Source organism: Aptenodytes forsteri, unplaced genomic scaffold (genome assembly GCF_000699145.1).
Source record: "Aptenodytes forsteri isolate BGI_AS27 unplaced genomic scaffold, ASM69914v1 Scaffold309, whole genome shotgun sequence".
In the NCBI taxonomy this organism is placed as follows: Eukaryota; Metazoa; Chordata; class Aves; order Sphenisciformes; family Spheniscidae; genus Aptenodytes; species Aptenodytes forsteri.
In genome coordinates this window covers 4355952-4375640 of record NW_008795857.1, presented here as the reverse complement: position 1 = coordinate 4375640, position 19689 = coordinate 4355952, and the positions used below count along the sequence as shown (strand labels likewise).

Here is a 19689-nt window from a genome sequence, read left to right as displayed (position 1 = left end):
GGGGGAGAAGAGAGGGAGTGGGGGGTTCGGGGGGGGCTGCCCAGCTCTCCTGGAGGGAGCCTCGCTGTGCCCCTAAGGGGTCTGGCAAGGCTGCATCGAGCCCTGTGCTTCAACGGACTCGGGCCTGTGTCATGCTTGTCGCTGGCAGCTTGAACTGCGTGGAATGGAGCCTCCTGCCACCAGCGACCGAGGAAATGGTTGCGCAGGCTGAGCAGCTGAAGGGCCGTTTCCAGGGGGATCCTTCTTTTGAGTACGAGTACACTGAGATAAATGCAGAAGATGCTGAAAGATTGTTTGAAGATGGTAAGGAGGTAAATACAGCAAAACACTTTCGAACTCTCTTCGCTACAGTTGTACCCCTCACACTGGACAGGTGGTGGCTCCTCCTCCTTGTTTGTAATAAGCAGCCTGAGCCTGTGCTCAGGCAGAATATATATAATTTCCTCTTCACTGTCATTGTGTAGCAACGGCTTCTTGATTGAACTCTTGCTTCAGTTACTCCTGGAGTTAGACACAGCTGAGAAATACTCTTTCTCCTTTATGTTTTATTATGCACAATTGGTACAGATCCTCACTGCAGTGTCTGAAGCTTTACATAGGAACTGCAGATACCATTCTTTATAACAGAATAGACAAGTCATAAGTAGCTTAATTGAGAGGGAGGAAAGGATGGATGAAGAGAGGGACAGTTAATTCTCTGGTGAATCTACACTGTCTGCTCCTGCTTCTCTTCTTATAAGAAGAATGTCCGATTTGTGGTCCTCCTCTTAGTGCCATTGGGCTCCAAGCTGATGAGTCTGTTGTTGTTTCTATTGTCACCTCGAGTTTATTTTCAGAAATGACAACAAGGAAAGCCCTGCCTTTAAAATTTGCCTATTTTTCTTTAAAGCCCATGGTCAAGGAGGAGTCCCGCCTCGTAGCTACGATAGAACAGATAGACAGAGCAGTTGGTATCATCCCCCGGGGGGCATTTTTGAAGACTCCTCTTGGGTCTGTGCGTGAAAACAGAAACTTTGAAGGTAAATTCTCATTGTCTTTATCAGGATCAACTGTACTTTGATCATAAAGGCTGTAAATTAAGATTACTTTCTCTAGCTGATGTTTTGATTTCAGGTTTATTTTTATCTTGGGTAAGATGAACAGGGAGGAGAGAATCCAATGCCACTAAAGTTCAGGTGCATGATTCAACTCTGGAAGGTGGGAGGAGAGTCAGTAATGGCTCTGAGTCATTAAACCCGTAGTTTCATTTGTCTGTGTATAGTTTATGTCAGTGTTTAGCAATTATAGCTGCAGTGAATTCTCCATCTAGAGGTAGGATGTAACCAAATGGGCACAGAGAGTTGGTCTCAACTCATGCCCATTGCTTATCTGGGACTGCAGTTAGCATGGTCTGTAATGCACAGCATCAGGGAGTACTGCCACCCATATCTGGCAAGTCTTTGGTCTTCTGTGGAGTCCATTGGAGAAAGATTGTGATTCTGTCCTATGCTGTGGGTGTTAGAGAAACGATATGACATTCGATGGTATAATGTATGTTAGCCCAGCTCACTGTATTAATGGTCACCAATGACTGTTCGCAGGTCTGTCTTTGACGGAGGCAAAAAAGTTAAGTTCCTATTTCCATTTTACCGAGCCTGTTAACCTGAAGAATAAAACCCTGCTGGAAAAGGCTGACCTGGACCCATCCACTGACTTTCTAGACTCTCTGGAGCATGATATCCCACAAGGTAAAGGTGGCAGAATCAAGAGATACAATGAAAGGGAAGGCAGTCCAAGTAGCCTGGGAAATGCCGAGGTGACAAGGTGTGTGTTACTGCGGCGTTGATGTGCTTGGGAGAAGTTCCTGCAAATCTGTAAGGGAACTTTATCCTTTAATGTTGTAAGTGTTGTACTTAATTCCCTTTTTAAGCAATTATAAATGCTTACAGTGGTAAGATGTAAGTGTACCAGGGCTGTCACATCCTCACAACAGAGCTGACCACATCAGCAGTTACCCCCTCTGCCTGAGTGCCATATTCCCTCCTGACTTCTGTAAAGCCTGTGATAGCTGGTGTCCCTACCAGGAGAGACAACTCCACCAGTGATAGAGGGAATTTATGTGGTTTGAAGTATTTCACACCTCTTGCTCCACCCAGTATTGCTCTTCTTTATCTAAATGGGCTCTCATTAACACAAAGCTGGTATCTCCGAGAGGCTGAATTCAAACTTTCCTTTGATAAACTGTGTTAGAAATGCTGTAGTGTGGAATAATCTGTACTCTACTGGAATTACACACTGTGGAAGGAGAAAGGAAGATGTGCATACTGGAATGTATCTTCAGTTCACATCTCTACGGTTCTGCTGGACAACTGTTAAATGTATTTAAAGCCTCTTCCAGGGATTCCTCTGGCAGGATATTTCTCTAAAGAGATGGGGATGACTTGTTATTTGTTTCTAACTGCTTTTTGCTGATTTGCTGCATTTTTCAGATTGGACCAAGCATTTCCACATCTTGCTGTCTAGAAATATTCTTGGGACACAATCAGAACTTAGGTTTGCTATTTTATTCCTATCCTGGAGTAGCAGGATAGGATAGTAGGTGTCCTGTGCCAGATGGAATTGGCTGGAAGGACAGTGAATTGCCAGTGCTGTAAATAGCTTTTCAGACTTTGTCATCCATCTATCTATCATCCATCTATCTGTCTGTCTGTCTGTCTGTCTCCCAATCTTTCCTTTGGCAAAAAAGAACTGAGAATGAACCTAGTGAACTCTTGCCTGAATTCTGAACACTTTTGACTGTTCAGAGCATGAACAGCACTAAAATCTAAACCATTGTTCAACTTACTGGGAGTGTCTTTGCTGCAGTCATTTTCTAGAAGTGTCGTCTGGAGAGACCGCACGTTTTTACATACACTGGCTCATTGAATTGGCCCTTTTGACTCAAAAAGGACTATTGCAAGGGGGGTTAGGTCCTAGATACCTCCTAAGAAAATTTTAGCTGCAGTTTGGTATGCTCAGGCATTGCTACTGTTTGCATTTTCCCCCCCCTCTTTTTTTCTAGGGTTTGTGGTAGGGAGACTTTAATTTTCTGAGGCCTGAAACCACAGAGCCACTGCAGCAGGACATAAATCTGCCATGCTTTCTATGTTTCCACTAGAAAGCAGGCACTGAGGGCTAAGAGCCTGAAGGCTAATTTGCATCACAGAGTTGGTTTTAGCCACCTTCAGCTGTGATGGAGAATGGCACCTTTGAAAGATTACAGATACCATTCTGCAGTGTTTCGTATCTAGTTCAAGGGACGAGGCAACTGGCAGGTCATGCTGTGTGTTAGACACGATGGCGGTTCTGTTCAAGTCTTTAAATCAAATTTGACTTGTAGCTGTATTTTACCCAGCGGCAGATACAAAGTGGGGCTCAGTTGTGCCACTGTCACGTTTGTCTTCCTGTAGCAACCTGAGGTCTGTGTAAGCGTGAACCTTTGCCCCCTTCCCGGGAGGTTGTTGCTGTTAGTGCAGATCTCAGTCTCCTCAAAAAAAGTTACCTCTCGAAGACTACCTGAGCTCAAGTGCGGCTGAGTGCTTCTTAATGGAAGAGGAGAAAATTCATCACGGTGCCTGTGCAGCTCTGGCTGTATTGTCCTGCTCTTTTTTGGACTGAACCTGGGGATTGATGGAGTGAGCTTGTCAGGCGAAGGAAGTAAGACAGGAACTGGTTACAGGATCAGCAAGGCATGTAGCCTCTCTAATTGCACTCTATCACATGCAGATAGGAGCTTTGACATTAAAGAAAGATCAACCCACCCCCCTTTAACAAGCATTCAGGTTGCCTAAAGTACCGGTTGCTTGTGAAACTGTGGGGAAAAAAAGAACAGAGGGCAGACACAGGCTTTCTGCTGATTTTATCAGCATGGCTCTGCCAAAGTCACTCACTCCTGGCTGCAAGGCACTCAAGCTTTGGTTCTTGGATTGCCTTCCTTCAACTCTGCCAGTGCATGTTGGTCCTGACCCAGAGCAGACAGTGCTTTTTCTGTTTCCTGACATGTTGTTCATAGCTCTGGCAAATCCCCTCATTTTGACCTGAAGCTTTTCTCACCTTTCCTGGTTAGATCCTCTCTTGAACAGTTATTGTCAGAGCAGAAGTAGGAATTCCCAAATCTATTGCATCTAGAATTGTGGCTGAAGCCAGAATTGTCTCTGCCCTCAACAAATACACAAAAAGTGGACTGAAGGTGAATGACATCTGAGTAATTCTCCCCTCCCAGCCTGCATTGGCTAGAGTTTCCCTAGCATCTTAAAAGACCTAAAGAACAGGACTGAGAGATTAAGGGCTGATTTTAACCTGTCTAAAAGTAACAACTGAGTTGGAATAGTTTCCTTATCACTTGGAGACTGAGCATCTGTGATGGCTGTCAAGGGGGTAACTGTCATAAAATGTATGGTGTGTCATTATAGGAGAGCAGAGGTGTCTTACAGAATGGAAAGTTGGAGGCAGAGAGAACATTTTATATGACAGCTGAGAGGTGGGAAGAAAGGAAGTTAAAACCGGGTTGAATAAAGGAAACAATGGTAAAAGCAGAGTTTAGTGCAAGATTGGAAAACTTGGAGTTTTGTAACAAAACTGTCTGCCACCCTTATCTTTACCAGTGATATCTGTGGTGATTGCAGGTTCCAGATTCTGTCTGTGTGTCTATCAGGTTATTTGTGCACTTTATGAGTTCAGAATATGTTGCTGCTCCTCCCCTAATCGTACTGTGAGTCTGTTTTTTCTTGGTGTCTCAGCTCCCAGAGGCAAGTGACTGTACGACTTAGCTTTTATTAAAAAAATACATTTTTTTAATGATTGTAGAGAAAAGTGGGGGAATGTGAACCATGTCTCAAAAGCAAATTCAATCAGTTTATCCCCTTGAAAATCTCCAGCTCTCTGAGCCAAACTCATGAATTCGAGTGGCCTGACTCATGATTTTTGAACATGGAGGGGTTGCGATACTGATCTTCTGTCACCACAGTATCAGATCATGTAATGCTTCATTCTGATCCAAATGGCCAGCTGGCTAGAATGTTGCATGCTGGGATCTGTAGGTTTTGCTGGCCATATGTCTGCATTAAAGATAAGCTTGTTTGCTCTAGTCTAAGCAGACAATCTGCTCAACTTTATGCACAATTAGATGTAGCCTTTCAGCTGCTGGCAGATTGCCAGCCTGGTCCTTTCTGCTGCATGGGGTTTGGCACCCTGGGTGATAGCATTTCAGGAACTAGAGCTGTGGCAGTTTTACGTGTGCTTGTAGATAATGGAATGGCAAAGCAAATAGCAATAATTCCTAGCATGCCTACAGCAGTTTCACTTGATGACCCAATGTTGTGTAGATATGAAATAATAGTCACTTTTCAGGCATTGGCATGATGGGGAAAGTGAAAATGAAGGGGAAAGGATGATTTTACTGTGGTCATGGTATCAGATCAGGCAACGCTACATTCTGCAAGGATAAAGGAAGGGGATGGGAGAAAGCTCAAGGTACTAGTGTAGAATGGAAAGCTTGGGAGGAAGTAAAATAGGGGATGGAGAATTCAGTTCTTTGGCGCTTTCAAACTACAGTTCAGAAAAGCAATAACTTGACTCTGAAGGTTTGTTACAGGTTACTGGCTCAGATCACTTTGATACGGAGATAAGGGACACCAACAGGGCACTATTAAAAACTAATGCAGGAGGGGAGGTATGTGAGAGGCAAAGGGAAAGAAAAATGTGGATAGGAAAAGATATGAGTGGAAATAGGATTTCTATGAGAAGAGTTTATTCAAAAGTCATGACTCCCAGTCAAGAAATAGCTGCTTTTGGCTGAAAGCCTACCACAGTTCACTGGTGGGGTAAAAGTAGGAATTAGAATTTAAAAAAAAAAAAAGCAATATAAAAGGAAAGGCAGAAAGTTGCGAACAATTTGATTGATATAAATTGGAGTTGATAATGAGTAGAAAATGACAAAGGAAGCCAGGATAACCTGGAGTAATCCATGACAACTATAAGGAGGATTTTTTTCAAGTATATTGAGAGGAAAAGAAAGCGTAGTAATGGTACTAGAAACTGTCACTTAATGGTGATGGTAAAAAGGCTGATAAGAATGTGGAAGGGCAGATATGCTCAATAATTTTTTTCTCGTTTGTTTTTGGAAAGAATATGGACTCACATCAAATGAAGACAATAAAATACTGTTTCAAACAGTTTTCAGACTATTTGCTAAGGGAGGGTAGAGTTAGGCAACCTTTTATGTTCGTCAGAAAATGAAAATGGCAGAGCCAGGTAAGTTACTCCTGAAATCATTATCTCAGGAGACTTGTGGCATACTTACGATGCTAACCTTTAATAAATCCCAGCATTGCAGAGTTATTCCCTTAAACTGATCTTGATTAGTTGTGATTCGGAAATCACTGAATGGGTGTATTTCTGGAAGGGGTCAGAAGAGGCTTCAGCTGGGACCAGTGCCAGAACTGGTATTTTTCAACTTATTTATAAATAATCTAGAAGTAAAGGATTGGTAGAGAGACAAATAATAACAAGGGCAAGATGGCTACAGAGATCTGGCAAACTTGGCTTGCTTAAACAAAGTACGTTTTGATGTAGCTACCTGCAAAATCACCTATCTAAGAGCAGGGACTGGAAGCCAGACTTGTATTCTGGAAGCTGTGGCTCTGAAAGGAAATCCAGGCACAACCCACTGAACATCAGCTCCCAGTCTGATCCTGAGACTTAAAAGGCTAATTTGATCTGTAGATGTATAAACAAGGGCATAGCAAATAGGAACAGGGAGGTGACTTTACTTTTGCATATACTGTTAGTGGAATTAGAACTGGATTACTGCATGTTGCAAAACTGGAGAGTTGCAGAAAAGAGCCACAAAATGATTCAAGGCCTGATGAGAGACATAAACAGTTCAATCTGTTTATCTTACGGAAAAGAACATGAGAATGTCTGTATTACACTGTGTAAATACTCCATGGAGTTTAAGTATTGGGTACTGAAGATCTATTTAGTATAGCAGAGAAAGGCATAACAGGAACAAGCAGCTGAAAATTATAGCCAGAAAAACTAAAATGAAAAATTAGGTACAAATTTTAACAGTGAAATGATTACCAGCTAGCAAGGGGAATGGATGAGTCTTTGTCTGTTGCTATCTTGGCATCATGCTGAATGTCTTCCTGGGAATTGTGTTTTAGCCAAATGCAAATACAAGTTCTAGTCCCAGACATGAGTAACTGAGTTCGATTTAATGGGCAGTGGTATGCAGGAGTCCAGAACAGATGATTTCCTGGTATGCCTGGCTGTAAACTTGATGACAGCTGTGGAGGGTGATATTTAGCTCAGGCTTCTTCATTGTCAGTGACAATAACACAAAGACAACAGTGGGTTCCTGAGACAGTGGCTTTAAGTGCAGGACTTGCAGTACAGCTGGCTTTGCTTCCTGAACTATGATGCAGGAGGGCTCAAAAGAGGGCTGAGGAGATTCCTGACTTATCGGTGTCCATTGTGGAGGATGAATTGTGGAGCCAAGACCCCTCAGATGTAGTTGCTGACTCTCTAATGCTGGGAGAGATTTTTTAGCAGCATTCTAAATGAGTATACAGTAGCAGGGTGGATCATGGTGAGTCTTGTCCACTTGCTGTTTCAAGATTCGGCTAGAGGAAGGGGAGAAGTGCCTAGACAGAAGATCATTTCAGTTCCTTTACCATTTTGACTGTGGAGGAGATGACAGTCACGCAGCCTGTAGCTCTATTTCTTCACCCAAATGTGCAATGTTTTTGGAGCATTCCTTATACAGCATTACAGACAAAAGGATTTATGGCTGTTTCCCTGACTGAACACTTTGGGCACTAGCCTTTCTGTAAACTTGCTTAACAGTAGCCTGGGTTAGAATGCTAACCTCCTGTCCTCTGAGCTTCTTTAGCATGCTCTTTATCGGTTTAGCAAAAGCTGGTGCTTAATGAGTCCTTGAAGATGGAGAGGTTGCATTTCTAAGTGGGAGATACCTTCCTTTGGCCACTCTCAAAGGCCATTTTGGTAGTCCCATCTTGGCTGCCCCAAAAGCCCAGGTACTGGAAGGAAGAAGGCCAGGAGACACAAACCTGCTTTATCTCCATGTATTAACACAGCTAATTAACTCCCTTTCGACCCCCCCTCCAGGCGATTAATCCCCTATCAGCCTCCGTCTCCAGCCATTTGAAGAGTCTGTGTCTGCAGAGGTATTTACAACCCCCAGCTAGCCAGCAGAGAGCAAGTTGGTCCGTTATCAGGGCTCTAAGACAAATGTCTGCCTATCTCCCCAGTGGCCTTGCAAAATCCAGCAAAGTGCTATGCTGTGCTGGCCACCTACTTTCACCCAGCCTCCCTTCTCCACTGACATTTCACAGATGTGACCTGAGCCCTCCCCTTTCATTGCTTAACAATAAGCAGCACCTCCCCAGCTCTGTGAAAGCTGAGAGCAAGAGCACTTTACTTCTTAGCCTGCCAAGAGCCACACGGGGACAAGGCTTTTCAAGCTGTCTCACTGAAATCCAAACTAAAAGACCCATAATGAATGAGAGGGCAGTGCTTCGTGTTAGCAAGGATAAAAAGAGGTAGCCAAAATGTAGACCGAAATACCTAGTGTGGCTCACAGCTACCCTTGCTCCTGGTTAGGAGAGGTGATCCTTAGGCTTCATGAATGTGTGAAACGGAGCTACAGTATCCCATGGAGTTACCTGACATTTATACAAGTGGTTTTGACAAACGAGCTTTATAACACAGTGGTACAGAAAGAGTAAAACAGATTAGTGTGCATCAGAACAATCGGCTTTCAGATGTGGGAATCGAACCGAATAGCTGGCTCAGTGGGTTATTAGTTAAAGCATTGGTACCTGAATGTCTCTGTTAAAACTGAAGTCAGCCATCCCTAGAAATAATTCTAGGATGGCCGTAGCTGCTACCTTCCAGCAGGGCGCACTATGGTGCCAGCATTGTCAGTGTTGAGCACAGAAAAGGAAACCACAGAAAAGTAAAATGAGAAAGAAAAGCACCAAGAAGAGCATCGGATTGAGGAGAAGGTAAGGCCTGAGTTCCCAGACTGTGGTATACTGACCTCCTGAACTGTAGGTATGGAGAAGACGCTGTCCCTTCCAAGCTTAGGCAATTTCTGGAATGGTCACTGGACTTCTCAATAGCTTTCTTAGCCTCCTTAGCTATCACAGGCATGTAATGGCCATACACAAATACATAAGCATGTCTCCTACATCCTTCAAAAGTAGAGACGCTTTATTTTTGCTAGTGATGTGTGGACTGGGGAGCCTTTAGAGGCTGTTAAGGCCACTCCTGCAGTGACCCAAGAGAGCTGCCTTGGAGCAATAAAAGATGTTGTCCCTCCTACAGCTGTGGTGCTGCCAGCTCAGGAGTTCAAGATCAGACTGGAACCTCTCACGTGGCAGCACAGCAGGAGGACTCCAGAGCCAGCTAGTATTAGACCTTTTGACTGGCTGTCCATGGTCTGCCTCGATTTCTGGAAAGGAGTCTGTTTTTCTTGGGCTTTGTGTCTACGGGTAATAAAGCAGTGCATTCACTGCTTTTGGGTCCTAGGTCTGTATCACCTCAGGGGTGTTGTTTAGTCAGAGGTCTTGGATGAGTTTATACTGGAGCAGGGCTGCCCATCATCTGAGAGCTGCGGTGGAGTCTTTCGCCCTCCTGACTGCTGCAGTGAAAGAATGAGGACAGAAGCAGGGTCTTCGTAGCAACTTTCCAGGGATTGTATTTAAAGTTTTTCCTCCTCAGTAAAAGAAATCATTGCCCACCCTGTCTCCATTTCAGTTCCTGGTTCAGTGGACATGAAAAGGAGATGAACTTCTTGCTGAACTGATGGGAAATGCTGGTAAAGCCTCTTAGAACCAGAAGTTGTAGTTTATCACCACATCAGTCAGCCTTGGCCTAACCCTTTCTCTAGGGAATGATGAAAAATTACTTGCAGGGGAAAGCCTAGGGCAGTCTGTGTGTCACTGAAGTCAGAATGAGGTCAGCTTTTGCTAGGAGTGATCTCTTTCTGAAGGGGCTCCACGTAAGGAGTGGCAGCTCCTGCCCGCGCAGCAGTTGGCATTGGTGCCAGCCCTGCATACAGTTTTGCTTTGCTGTTTGCTGCCCCTTTGGCCATAGAACTTTCGCAGGGAGGAAGACAACGGGCGTTGTCTTGTTTTACTGTACACAGATACCATACGGATTGAAATTCTGTATGCTGAAGGAGTGTGTGGCTGTGTGTAGAGGGAAAAGGACAAGGGACTGTTCATCTATGGGTATATTTGTACAGCAGTTGTGCTGTGCAGGGATAGCTAGGCTATCCCAGGCACTAGAAGATGCTTAGCCATCTGTAGTGTTCAGAATTAGGTTGAATATCAACACAACTGCACTGTGCTATGTGGATATGCTCAGTGTGACAGTCTTCTCAGAAACTGGTAAACTCTTCAGGTAATTTGGGCCAGAATTTGTATCTAGTTTAGTATGAAAACATCGACAGTTTATAATCCATGCCATCTGTTCCTTGTCCTAAGCCCTTTTAACTAGTCCTGCTAATTTGACGATGAGGTAAGAAGTACAACTGGGGGACTGACAGGGCTTGTAGCCTTGCCCCTCCTGCAGGAGAGTGAATTGGATGTGCTCTAAGCATTCGGTGGGTTTTGAATCCCAGCATCGACTGCTTTGTGTTCTCTCAGAATTCAGAGATCAATGTGAGGTTCTTTGCCCCTAATCCAGCCCCTGTTCATCATTATCACCTCCTCAAAGTGGCCGTGCTTTGTTATCAGGAGAGGCAAAATCTTACAAGGTGGCCATAATCTCCTCTGAGAGTCAGACAGATATTCTCCCGTGGGTAAGAAAGTGACAGTGACCGAAAGCTCTAGGGGGAAGCAGGCTAGAACAAAGCTGTCCATTGCATCCTTTCATCAAACTGTTAATCTTTCTTTCAAAGACATCACATTTGTTTGGTGACAAAAGCCCCAAAGAAGCTGAATTGAGCCTGAAATCCTGTAGCAAGATTTAGAGGAAGCGTCTTTCATTCAGAGCAGGGAGGGGTGAGAGACTCCTTCTTTTTCTTCCTACCAACCAATGGGCTCACAGAAGCCCACGAAGGTGACGGATTAATGCAGGGGCTCCCCAGGTAGATGCTACGTGACTCCTGGCACGCTCCAAAAACGTTTCCACAGCGACCAGCTGAACAAGAAATATGGAGTGTGACGGGATCCAGCATAAACCTGTGCTTTGGAAGGAGGGTGCTTTGCCACTCTGAGAGACTTCTAAATTTACTACAGAAGACCCAAGATACAATGATCTGTATTGTTGTCAGAATCCAAATAGCAGGGATTTTAATCAGTTGTTCCTACTCCTTATAAGTTTTGATAGCATATTGTCTTGCTGTTTCCTCTAGCGCACAGCCCCATTCCAAATCTTTGTTCTGGATGCTTTCTGTGCAAAGTCTGCACCTTTTTCTTAACAAAAAAAAAATAGTGAAAAGGATTCTAGCTCTATTCTAATTATCAGGTGGATTTAGGACTAAAGGGCAAACTAATTGGGCTATAAGGGAGGCTGTAATTTGATCTGTATTACTCCTGTGCTAGCTTTTTCAGTCCTTCCCATCCTTTGCTGCTCATTTATGTCTGTGTATTGTCCCTTCTTTTGTGTTGGCATTGCTGGCTGTGCAGCCAGATTCCAGCTGGAAAAATAACTTTATTTTTGGCTGGACTATTTTTCAGCCAGATCGTTTCCCTGATCTGGTTCACTGAGCAGTAAATAAACACTTCTGTGGTCTCTATGATGGAAGAGTGATGAGGGGGGGAGTAAGAGTTTGAGGGCAGAAACTGCTTCAACTGGATTAAGTAGCACTGTTGTCAGATGTCTAAGTATGGCCTGAATTTCACCCAGTACTTGGAGGCACCTGAATACTGTGCATCTGGGACAGCGTTGCAATCCCTGAGTCTTCCTTGTCAGCAAGAAACAGGTACTTTGTGTGTAAACGGAAGGCCCAGGCCTGTCTTAATCATTTGTGCTGCAGAGGCATCCCCAGTGGGAGAGGATAATGGAGAGAAAAAGCCTCCTCTGAAGTAAGATGATTTTACTTTGAGGTTTGGGCATGGTTGTGTTTGTGTGTCAAAGAGGTGGCAGGCATTAGGACCACGCAAGAACCACTTGGCAGCATCTGACTGACTGTAAGCTGTGCTTTCCTGGCTCTGGTGGCTTTTTAAAATAGTACTGAACCTGCAACCAGTCTGTGTTTTCGTTTAATTATTATTAAATAGTTATATGGGGAATTGGAAATATTGACAGCAGTGTTAACATATGGGGTGCAGGTGGTGTGTCAAGCAAATGAGAGAGATTTAGTTTGCAGCCATTAAGTGGCATGAAGGAGTTTGAGCCCCACATAAGAGTGTTTGGATGTGTCCTTATGGCTGGTGGGCTGTGCGTGAAATGTCCGTGTGACGAAATTTGTTGAGAGCCAGAGCACAGTGACCTTTCCTTACAGCTGCTCTGCTTTGCAATTTGTCTTTGTTCCCTACAGACAGCAAATTAGAAATAGGAAGCTCTTCCCAGTGTAGGATTTTCTGTTGGAGGGAAATGGAAGCTAAATCCCATGGGTGTCGTGTAGCTTTGTCAGAACTAAGTGCTTGGGGTCATGCAGCCAAGCAGCGGCTGCTTTTGCAAAGGGAAACGGTTTTGTTGCCCCTCTCTGGGTGTTAATATTTGTCCTCTAACTCAGTACTTCACTCTCGGTCAGGACTGACTGCAGCAAGATCTGTTATAACCTGCTCTTGTGGCAGCATATTGTGTTAATGGTAAGAGCAATCATGCTGTAGCTGCTTTTCCCTTGAGACATTTCCTCCTTTGAAGAGGAATTGATAATGTCACTTTTATGACCCTCTGTGAGCTTTTGCGACATGGAGCCTCTGTATCGGGCTGTCTAGCTTTTAAAGCTGTTTCTTCTCAAGCTTGCACTGAAATGAAGCATTGCTGAATCACCTCCAAAGCAGCAATGTTATGAGAGGTCATATTGAAAGTGGACCAGTTACGGCAGGAAAGTTCTTCTGCAAACAGCCCTCTTAAAAGGCTTTTGTTTAAAAGCTAATGTCTCATGCACCGTATTGCCTCTGTGAATTACAAGATTCAGCCTGTGGCTGAGACAGACATGGGGGATGAGACAGGGATTTCTATTGGTGACTGGAAAGGAAGAAGAAGCTGAGAAGGAGGTTGACACTTGAAATTCAGCCCTGGTGTCCTGGCAGCTGTTGAAGGGCCATAAAAAAGGCAGTGGTTTAACAGTGGGTGAGCATCAGGATCTTCAAAGCACTTTCTTGTTTGGGAAAGATGCAAGGGACTCCTCAGAATTCCTGCCTGTGTTTGGAGGGGTGGAGGCTGAAGCCTGATCCAAAGAGGGAATAGGAAGCTCCAGATCTTCATCCAGCGGATATTTTTCCCATGCTCTTTCCTCCCACACAGCAGCTCCCTCCCTTCCCTTCTGGAGCAGCAACAGGCAATAGTTTCAGCACAGACAGTGCTTGGCTTCCTTAGGTTTGCTGGGTGCAGCTTAAGAATTAACTTGCTCTTTTAAAAAAATGTATTTTGAAGAATGGAAACCTCACCAGAGCAGTGTTACTGTGAGAAATCTCTAGCGTGAGAGCAATGACCTCCAGTTCCCTGCACCTCAGCGAGCTTTGCATGATGAGTGAAGGTAACTCCGCTGCCTGATTTAGGGACAATACAGGCTACAGCTCACATGTAGATGCAAGTCAAAATCAGTATTTAACTCTAGGAAAGTCAGCTTTTACTTACTGTCTCCTAGTTCTAGTTGTGTTCCCTCCAATCCAAATAATAATAATTTTTAATTTTTTTTCCTGACAACTTTTACCTGGGAGTTTTGGTGTACCTTACAGACTGATGCTCTGAGCTTCCCAGCCTCCCAGTAAGAGACATGTTGTCTGACACAGGGGCAATGATGAGCACAGGGAGTGCCATGGGATATTCTGAGCCAATGTTAGAAAGGATTTGAACCCAGCATCCTGCTTCTGCATTTTTATAGTAATACAGAGCTACTACCTATGCAATGATTTTACTCCAAAACCATTTGTAATAGCAGAAGTTTAAAAAAAAAAAAAAAGGATAAAAGCAGCATTTAATTTTCATAATTCTCCTCATCCCTTTTTATATTGTATTATTAAATGCATTTCTAAGGCTTTCTCTTGAGGGAGGAAAGAAGGCATATTCATTTTAAGCTATTATTTCATACTGTTCATTAGCTACTGATTAAAGTACTTTTAGAGTGATTTATGACATCGTTATTTCAAACTCCTACAAGAAAGGTGGGCCTGAAAAAGCATCTTGTTGTTTGAAGATTGTGAGATTTGAGCTGTGATGGAAGAGAATACAATTGTCTTGGATCTTTCAAGGAGAACAACTTTCTCTATGTCTCATGAGTTCAAATATTAATTTTGTTTTCTGGACTATTTTCTCAAATGCTACTAATGTGGTGAGATACGGAAAAAAAAAAGTACTGAGATAATGGGCCCTAATTTCTTCCTTTAAAGAAAAGGACCAAAATAAGCAGATAGGTTCCAGAACTTTAATGTGATATATTCTTAGAAGGCAGACACCAGCATTGTGTATCACATGCAGTTTCTGAATGGGTTTTGTGTGTTGCAGAAGTCCAGTCTGGAAAAGTATACTGAATAGATCACCTTTGATAGCTGGGTTAGAAAAATGTCCCCAGTATCTTGTTAGTAAAAGGTGGAAGGTGGCACTGCTGCTGCTGTTTGGCTCTGCAGAATAAAGAGCAGCTCTATGACTAATCATCATTCTGGCTGAAAACAGGATCCGAGTGAAAATGACCTTACAGTTTCAGGCAGTTTCTTACAATTTTACCTGTCCTCAACCTATGTTGTGTCAGTCCAGTTGGGATTGCCCTTAGGTAACCTGCTTGTTTTGTTCAGGTCCTCATTTCACAGGAAGACTTATGCAGCATCAGCAAAACTTTTTTGTCCATATTTGCATAGAACTAGATGCAGAGTCAAGGATCAGAGAAGAGCTGGAAAGTATAACAACTTGATATTCCCCAAAGGTCTCGCATTTATGAAATGACAAATTTGAGCCCTTTGAGAGTTTGCAGCTTGGACAGATGGTAGGGAAATGAAGCAGCTGCACATCACAGCCTTCAGAGATCTAGCATAAAAGTGAATGGAGTTGTCTTCAATTACATCTGTCCATTTCTGACAGGTGTGAAGGTGCACGGGAAGTTCCTTTGATCAGCAGTTAACTGCTGATGAATACTCTGCAGAGGTTGATAAGCTTGTGTGACACCAGGTAAATGTTCTGAGGAGATCATGGATCCATGTACTGTATTGCCCCAGAGCATAGATTGGGGATTTAATCGAGTTGAACTCTACCTTCTTTGCAAATTTGTCCAACAAAAAGAAGTCTGAATCCAGATACAGTTCCTGAGAGCATTAATATCCCTGTTTTCCCTCTCACCTTTCCCATTTGTCATGCTCCAGGCATTTCTTTTTGTTCTTTGTAAATAGTTTGGGGCAGAGGGTTCTTCTGTGTACATGAACATACATATACAAGCTATCACATGTACCCAGGCTGCTGGATGCTTCCAGTATGTTGGGAGGCATTAGCAAACTAGATAATCCCTACAGGCTTTCACCACCCAGCCAGGCAAGGCACAGTCCTATTCTTGACAGACTTGCTTCTTAGAGGACTGGTCCTAAATCAAAGACAATGAAGAGTTCCTCATTCCATTATCTTTTTGTTAGAGAAACTCTTCCAAAAATTTAGTCCCCCCTGCAAACCGATGTGTAAAGCTGCAGCAAGAGCCACCAGTATTTGGATGAAGGGCTTGCAGATCATTTCTGCAAGTTCAAGCTGCAAGAATCCTGCACTGAAAGCAAAGTCAGTTCAGTGTTCAAAGGAGAAATGGAAAAAGTTATTTGTCACAATTACATTCAGACCTATTTACTTGCCACGTGTTGCTCAACACCCCTATGCATAGTCTAGCTACTGCCACTAGCAAATACTGAAAACTTGGAGCGGCAAAGTTCAAGAAACTGTGTTTGAAAGCTTGTCCTTTGACAGCAGATGGCTGTAGTGCTTCAGCCACTGGATGATCTGCCTTGTAGTGAAGTGTTCATCTGGGTTTCCATGCTATCCAAGTAGTGAAGTTTCTTAAGAACATGCAGATTTTGTTGGAGACCCAGTCAGTCAGTCAGAATTTGTAATCCCAGTGGCTGAACCATAATACGTGTTTTTACTCCAGGTATGACAAAGATCCAGTCCAGTTTGTGTCCATATGAGTGGCACTGGAGAGACTGTATGGGAGATTGGGGTTGTCTTGTATGTGAAACCACCGCTTGTGAAGACACTAGCTCATATTTTAACTAGGACCTGCGCAAAGAATGTCACAGTGCAAGGAAGGTGAAAAGATGGCACACACCTGTGCTGATCCTGCCCTATATTAAGTAGCGCTTTGCTTTACTGTGATTCCAGCTGTTTGTCTTTAGTGGGAAACATGGAGCTGAGTGAGTCAGAAGTAAGTTCTCCAGTGCAGAAATCTCCCGAGTCTTTAAAGACTGTGAATGTCTCCTTTGTACTTCTATCCTGCAGCCAGAGTCCGTTTGTCAGAAAGTTCAGTGACTGTCATGGAAGGTAGGGGTTCTTGCTGTTCATTTAGTTCCATGTTTGCACATAACTGAAGAGGGTACTTTGAAAGGTAACGGATCAAAGATGACGCAGGACTGATGTTGTGCATATTATGATATAACAAACCTGTGGAATTTGCTACTGAAGGAGACAGGGGAAACAATGGTGTCCAAGAAACTTTTGAAAAGTACAGAAATACAAAGAGAAGAGAGAGGTAACAGGAGAGCAGCACAACTCGTGACACCTGGTTTTGCAGGGCTTTGAATTGTGTTGTTCCTTTCTGATTCTGCAAACACCATACATACATTTCCCCTCAACATCCCTCCTCCCTCAAGCCCTCAGCTACTGCAGTTTGCCATGAACTGCGTAAGAGACTACACGTACTGCAAGCGAGCGTGCAAGAGCCCAAAGCCAGGCAAACAGAGATTGCCCAGCTAGCTGCTGCCTCTTGGCTGCCAGGCAAGCCAAACAGCCTGCGCTTCCTCGCAGCTGCTGGCAGGCCAAACAAGTAGTTTCAGGAGCTGCAGTCAACCCCTGGGCCATGTCCTGTGGCGACCTGTTGTAGGAACTTGTGGTGTTAAAGCCCTTCAGCCCTTTGTTGGATGTGACTAAAATTGGCCAAGAGTCAGAAGTTAGTGGGAGGGGGAGGACTGGCAGCTGACAGCAATCACAAAAGCCCTTCCCCTGGCTAACCATGACATGAGTAAGCATGAGTCATAGCATAAATTGATGAGCCTAAAATTATCTACAAGGATGAATACCGTCTAACTGGCCCAACACATTATGGGCTTTCTGCTTACTCTGGAATTGGCAGATTTTGGCTTTGGGTGCAGATAGGCTGACCGCTTGACTATAGGCCAGTAGTAGCCTGACAGCTCCAGCTGCATTTTTTTTTATTTGGGCCTGCTGCTTTTGCTTTTAGATGGAGATTTAGCGGGAACCTTCTTCCCTACATTGTAGCCTCTAGGCATTACTGATTTGGTGCTGAAGCTGGTATTTTCTTCTCCTGGCAGCTCCTTGTCCTCCGGCATTGAATCCAGGCCGATGCTCCAGCCCCCTCCCCTCCGGCATTGTTCCCAGGCTATCGTGTCAGACGCAAAACAAATACTCGGTGGCTCAGAGCTCCTTACATCCAGGAGAAACTGCATTTTCACACTGGCTCTGAACCTCCTCTGCAGAGCCAAAGCAAAATTAAGGCAGAAACTAATCCCTTTGCCCCTACCACGCACATCCTCTTCAATGGTGGAGCCAAGAAGGACTGAAGAGCATTAGCATTTTCTGTAAATTTCTCTGAGATAGGAAATACCCTGCTTTTCACTTTCTCTTCTTCCTCTTTCCCAGTTGCTGCATCAGGGAAACCGGTCTTCCCTGGAGCAGGAAAGCGCCTTCTTCCTCTTCCCACTACTAATGTTACAAGTTTATTTTAAGAAGAAATTTCATACCTATGCAGGATTGCTATAGCTAGTCTTGGCTCTCTGTAGCTATTAGCTAGACCAAGTAGGTGGCAGAGCTTGTTAGAGTAACTGCTGCCCACTCAGAAGCAGCCAAGAATAGCTGTAGCCTCTCCTAGGGATCAAGTATACAAGTCTGGAGCTCCAAGGGTCCCTTCCTGTGATGCATACGACATTACCATCATAGCCATGGGAATATGCTACTGTGTGAAACTGGAAGATGCAAAACATCTGGAAACGAGGGCAGCCTGTAATGCTGAATTGACAAAAGAAGAAAGGGCATCAAGGTTTCTGGTCTCCCTGGCTTCCCTCTTTTCAGGTGTCACAAACTCCAGTGCAGCCTTGTGCGCTGTTAACCCACCGCAGTCCTTCTCCCAGCTTAGGGACAGTTTGCGCCAGGAACGCAGCCTCTTTCTCCTTTGCAGTGACTCATTAGCACATGTTCTCACACAGGCTCCTGGACTGTCCAGCTAGAGAAGGGAGGCACTGTGGTGGTGCTGCGGAGCCTGCTGTGGCTGGGACTGACGTTCTACCATGTCCCAATGACCAAGCAATATGGCTACGTCTACTTTGGCACTGGCGAGAAGAACTTAGATCTGCCCTTCATGCTGTGACTCTCCTGTGTGGGACGAGGACTCGAGAACATTTAGATTTTATACTTAGGAGATTTTTGTTTACTGCTTGTTCTAATAAATGTGTGAAACTTCTGCACTTCGAGCAGGATTCTTTTGTGCCTGGACTCTGGCCCCGATTCTCTTCCTAGGACTCCACTGTGTGCAATCCTCCCTCAACTCCAGATCGAATTCCCTGTAATGTGTCACGGCAGATCTTTTAGATAGTAAGAAATGGCATTTTCTTCCATGACGGGTGAAGCCCTAGGTCAGAAATCAAACCTAGGCCATCTGCCTGATTAAAAAGACACCATGCTTACACAAAAACTAATTTGGAGACAACATGAATGAATGCCTGCTGTCACCCATGAATGACAACAAAAATAGAGTTGGAGTCAGAGTAGAAAGCTGATGCATACTGTAAGGGATCAGTACTAAACCCTGAACTCTAGAAAGGCATACCGAAGAGAGTATTTTGTTTTTCAGATGCTAGGTTTCACCAAAATTAGAGGGGTCTTTCCAGCTCATGGCACTAAACTGTAGAAAAAAATTAACTGTGGGCATCACCTGGTCTTTTGCAAAATGTGTTCATTCAGGTTAATCTCAATGGTTTAATCCAGTGACTTTTCCATTAGTAAAGCTCACTGAGCAGAGCTACCTGGGCTAGAAGACATAGTAACTTTTGTATGTAGGAGAAGAAAGAAAAATCTTTTCCCTTCTGAAGGGCTGTAGGTTTAAAAGCTTCATAAAATAGAGACGGTCAGCCAGAGATTTTATCTCAGTATAGTTAATGAAGTCTTGGCTCTGTCTCCCAAAGCAAAAAGATCTTGGCCAGCTCAAAGGGCTCAATGTAGGGCTTCCATTTCACAAAGTAAGGCTAAAAAGAACCATTATAATCTAATTTTATTTCCAGGGTAATAGGGTTTATCCTTACCTTTTGTTCCTGTCCATGCTGATAGGTATTA

The 19689-nt window shown here is 44.0% G+C and overlaps 1 protein-coding gene across 1 annotated transcript; it reads left to right on the top strand.

Moving 5' to 3' along the window:
• Window positions 1-131: 131 nt before the first annotated feature.
• On the top strand, window positions 132-18820 carry RSPH9 (radial spoke head 9 homolog). The gene is made up of 4 exons (XM_009283816.1): window positions 132-311; window positions 890-1019; window positions 1581-1727; window positions 18567-18820. The coding sequence occupies exons 1-4, from the start codon at window positions 132-134 to the stop codon at window positions 18725-18727; spliced, it is 618 nt and encodes a 205-aa protein (XP_009282091.1). The 3' UTR covers window positions 18728-18820.
• The last annotated feature ends 869 nt before the right edge of the window (window positions 18821-19689 follow it).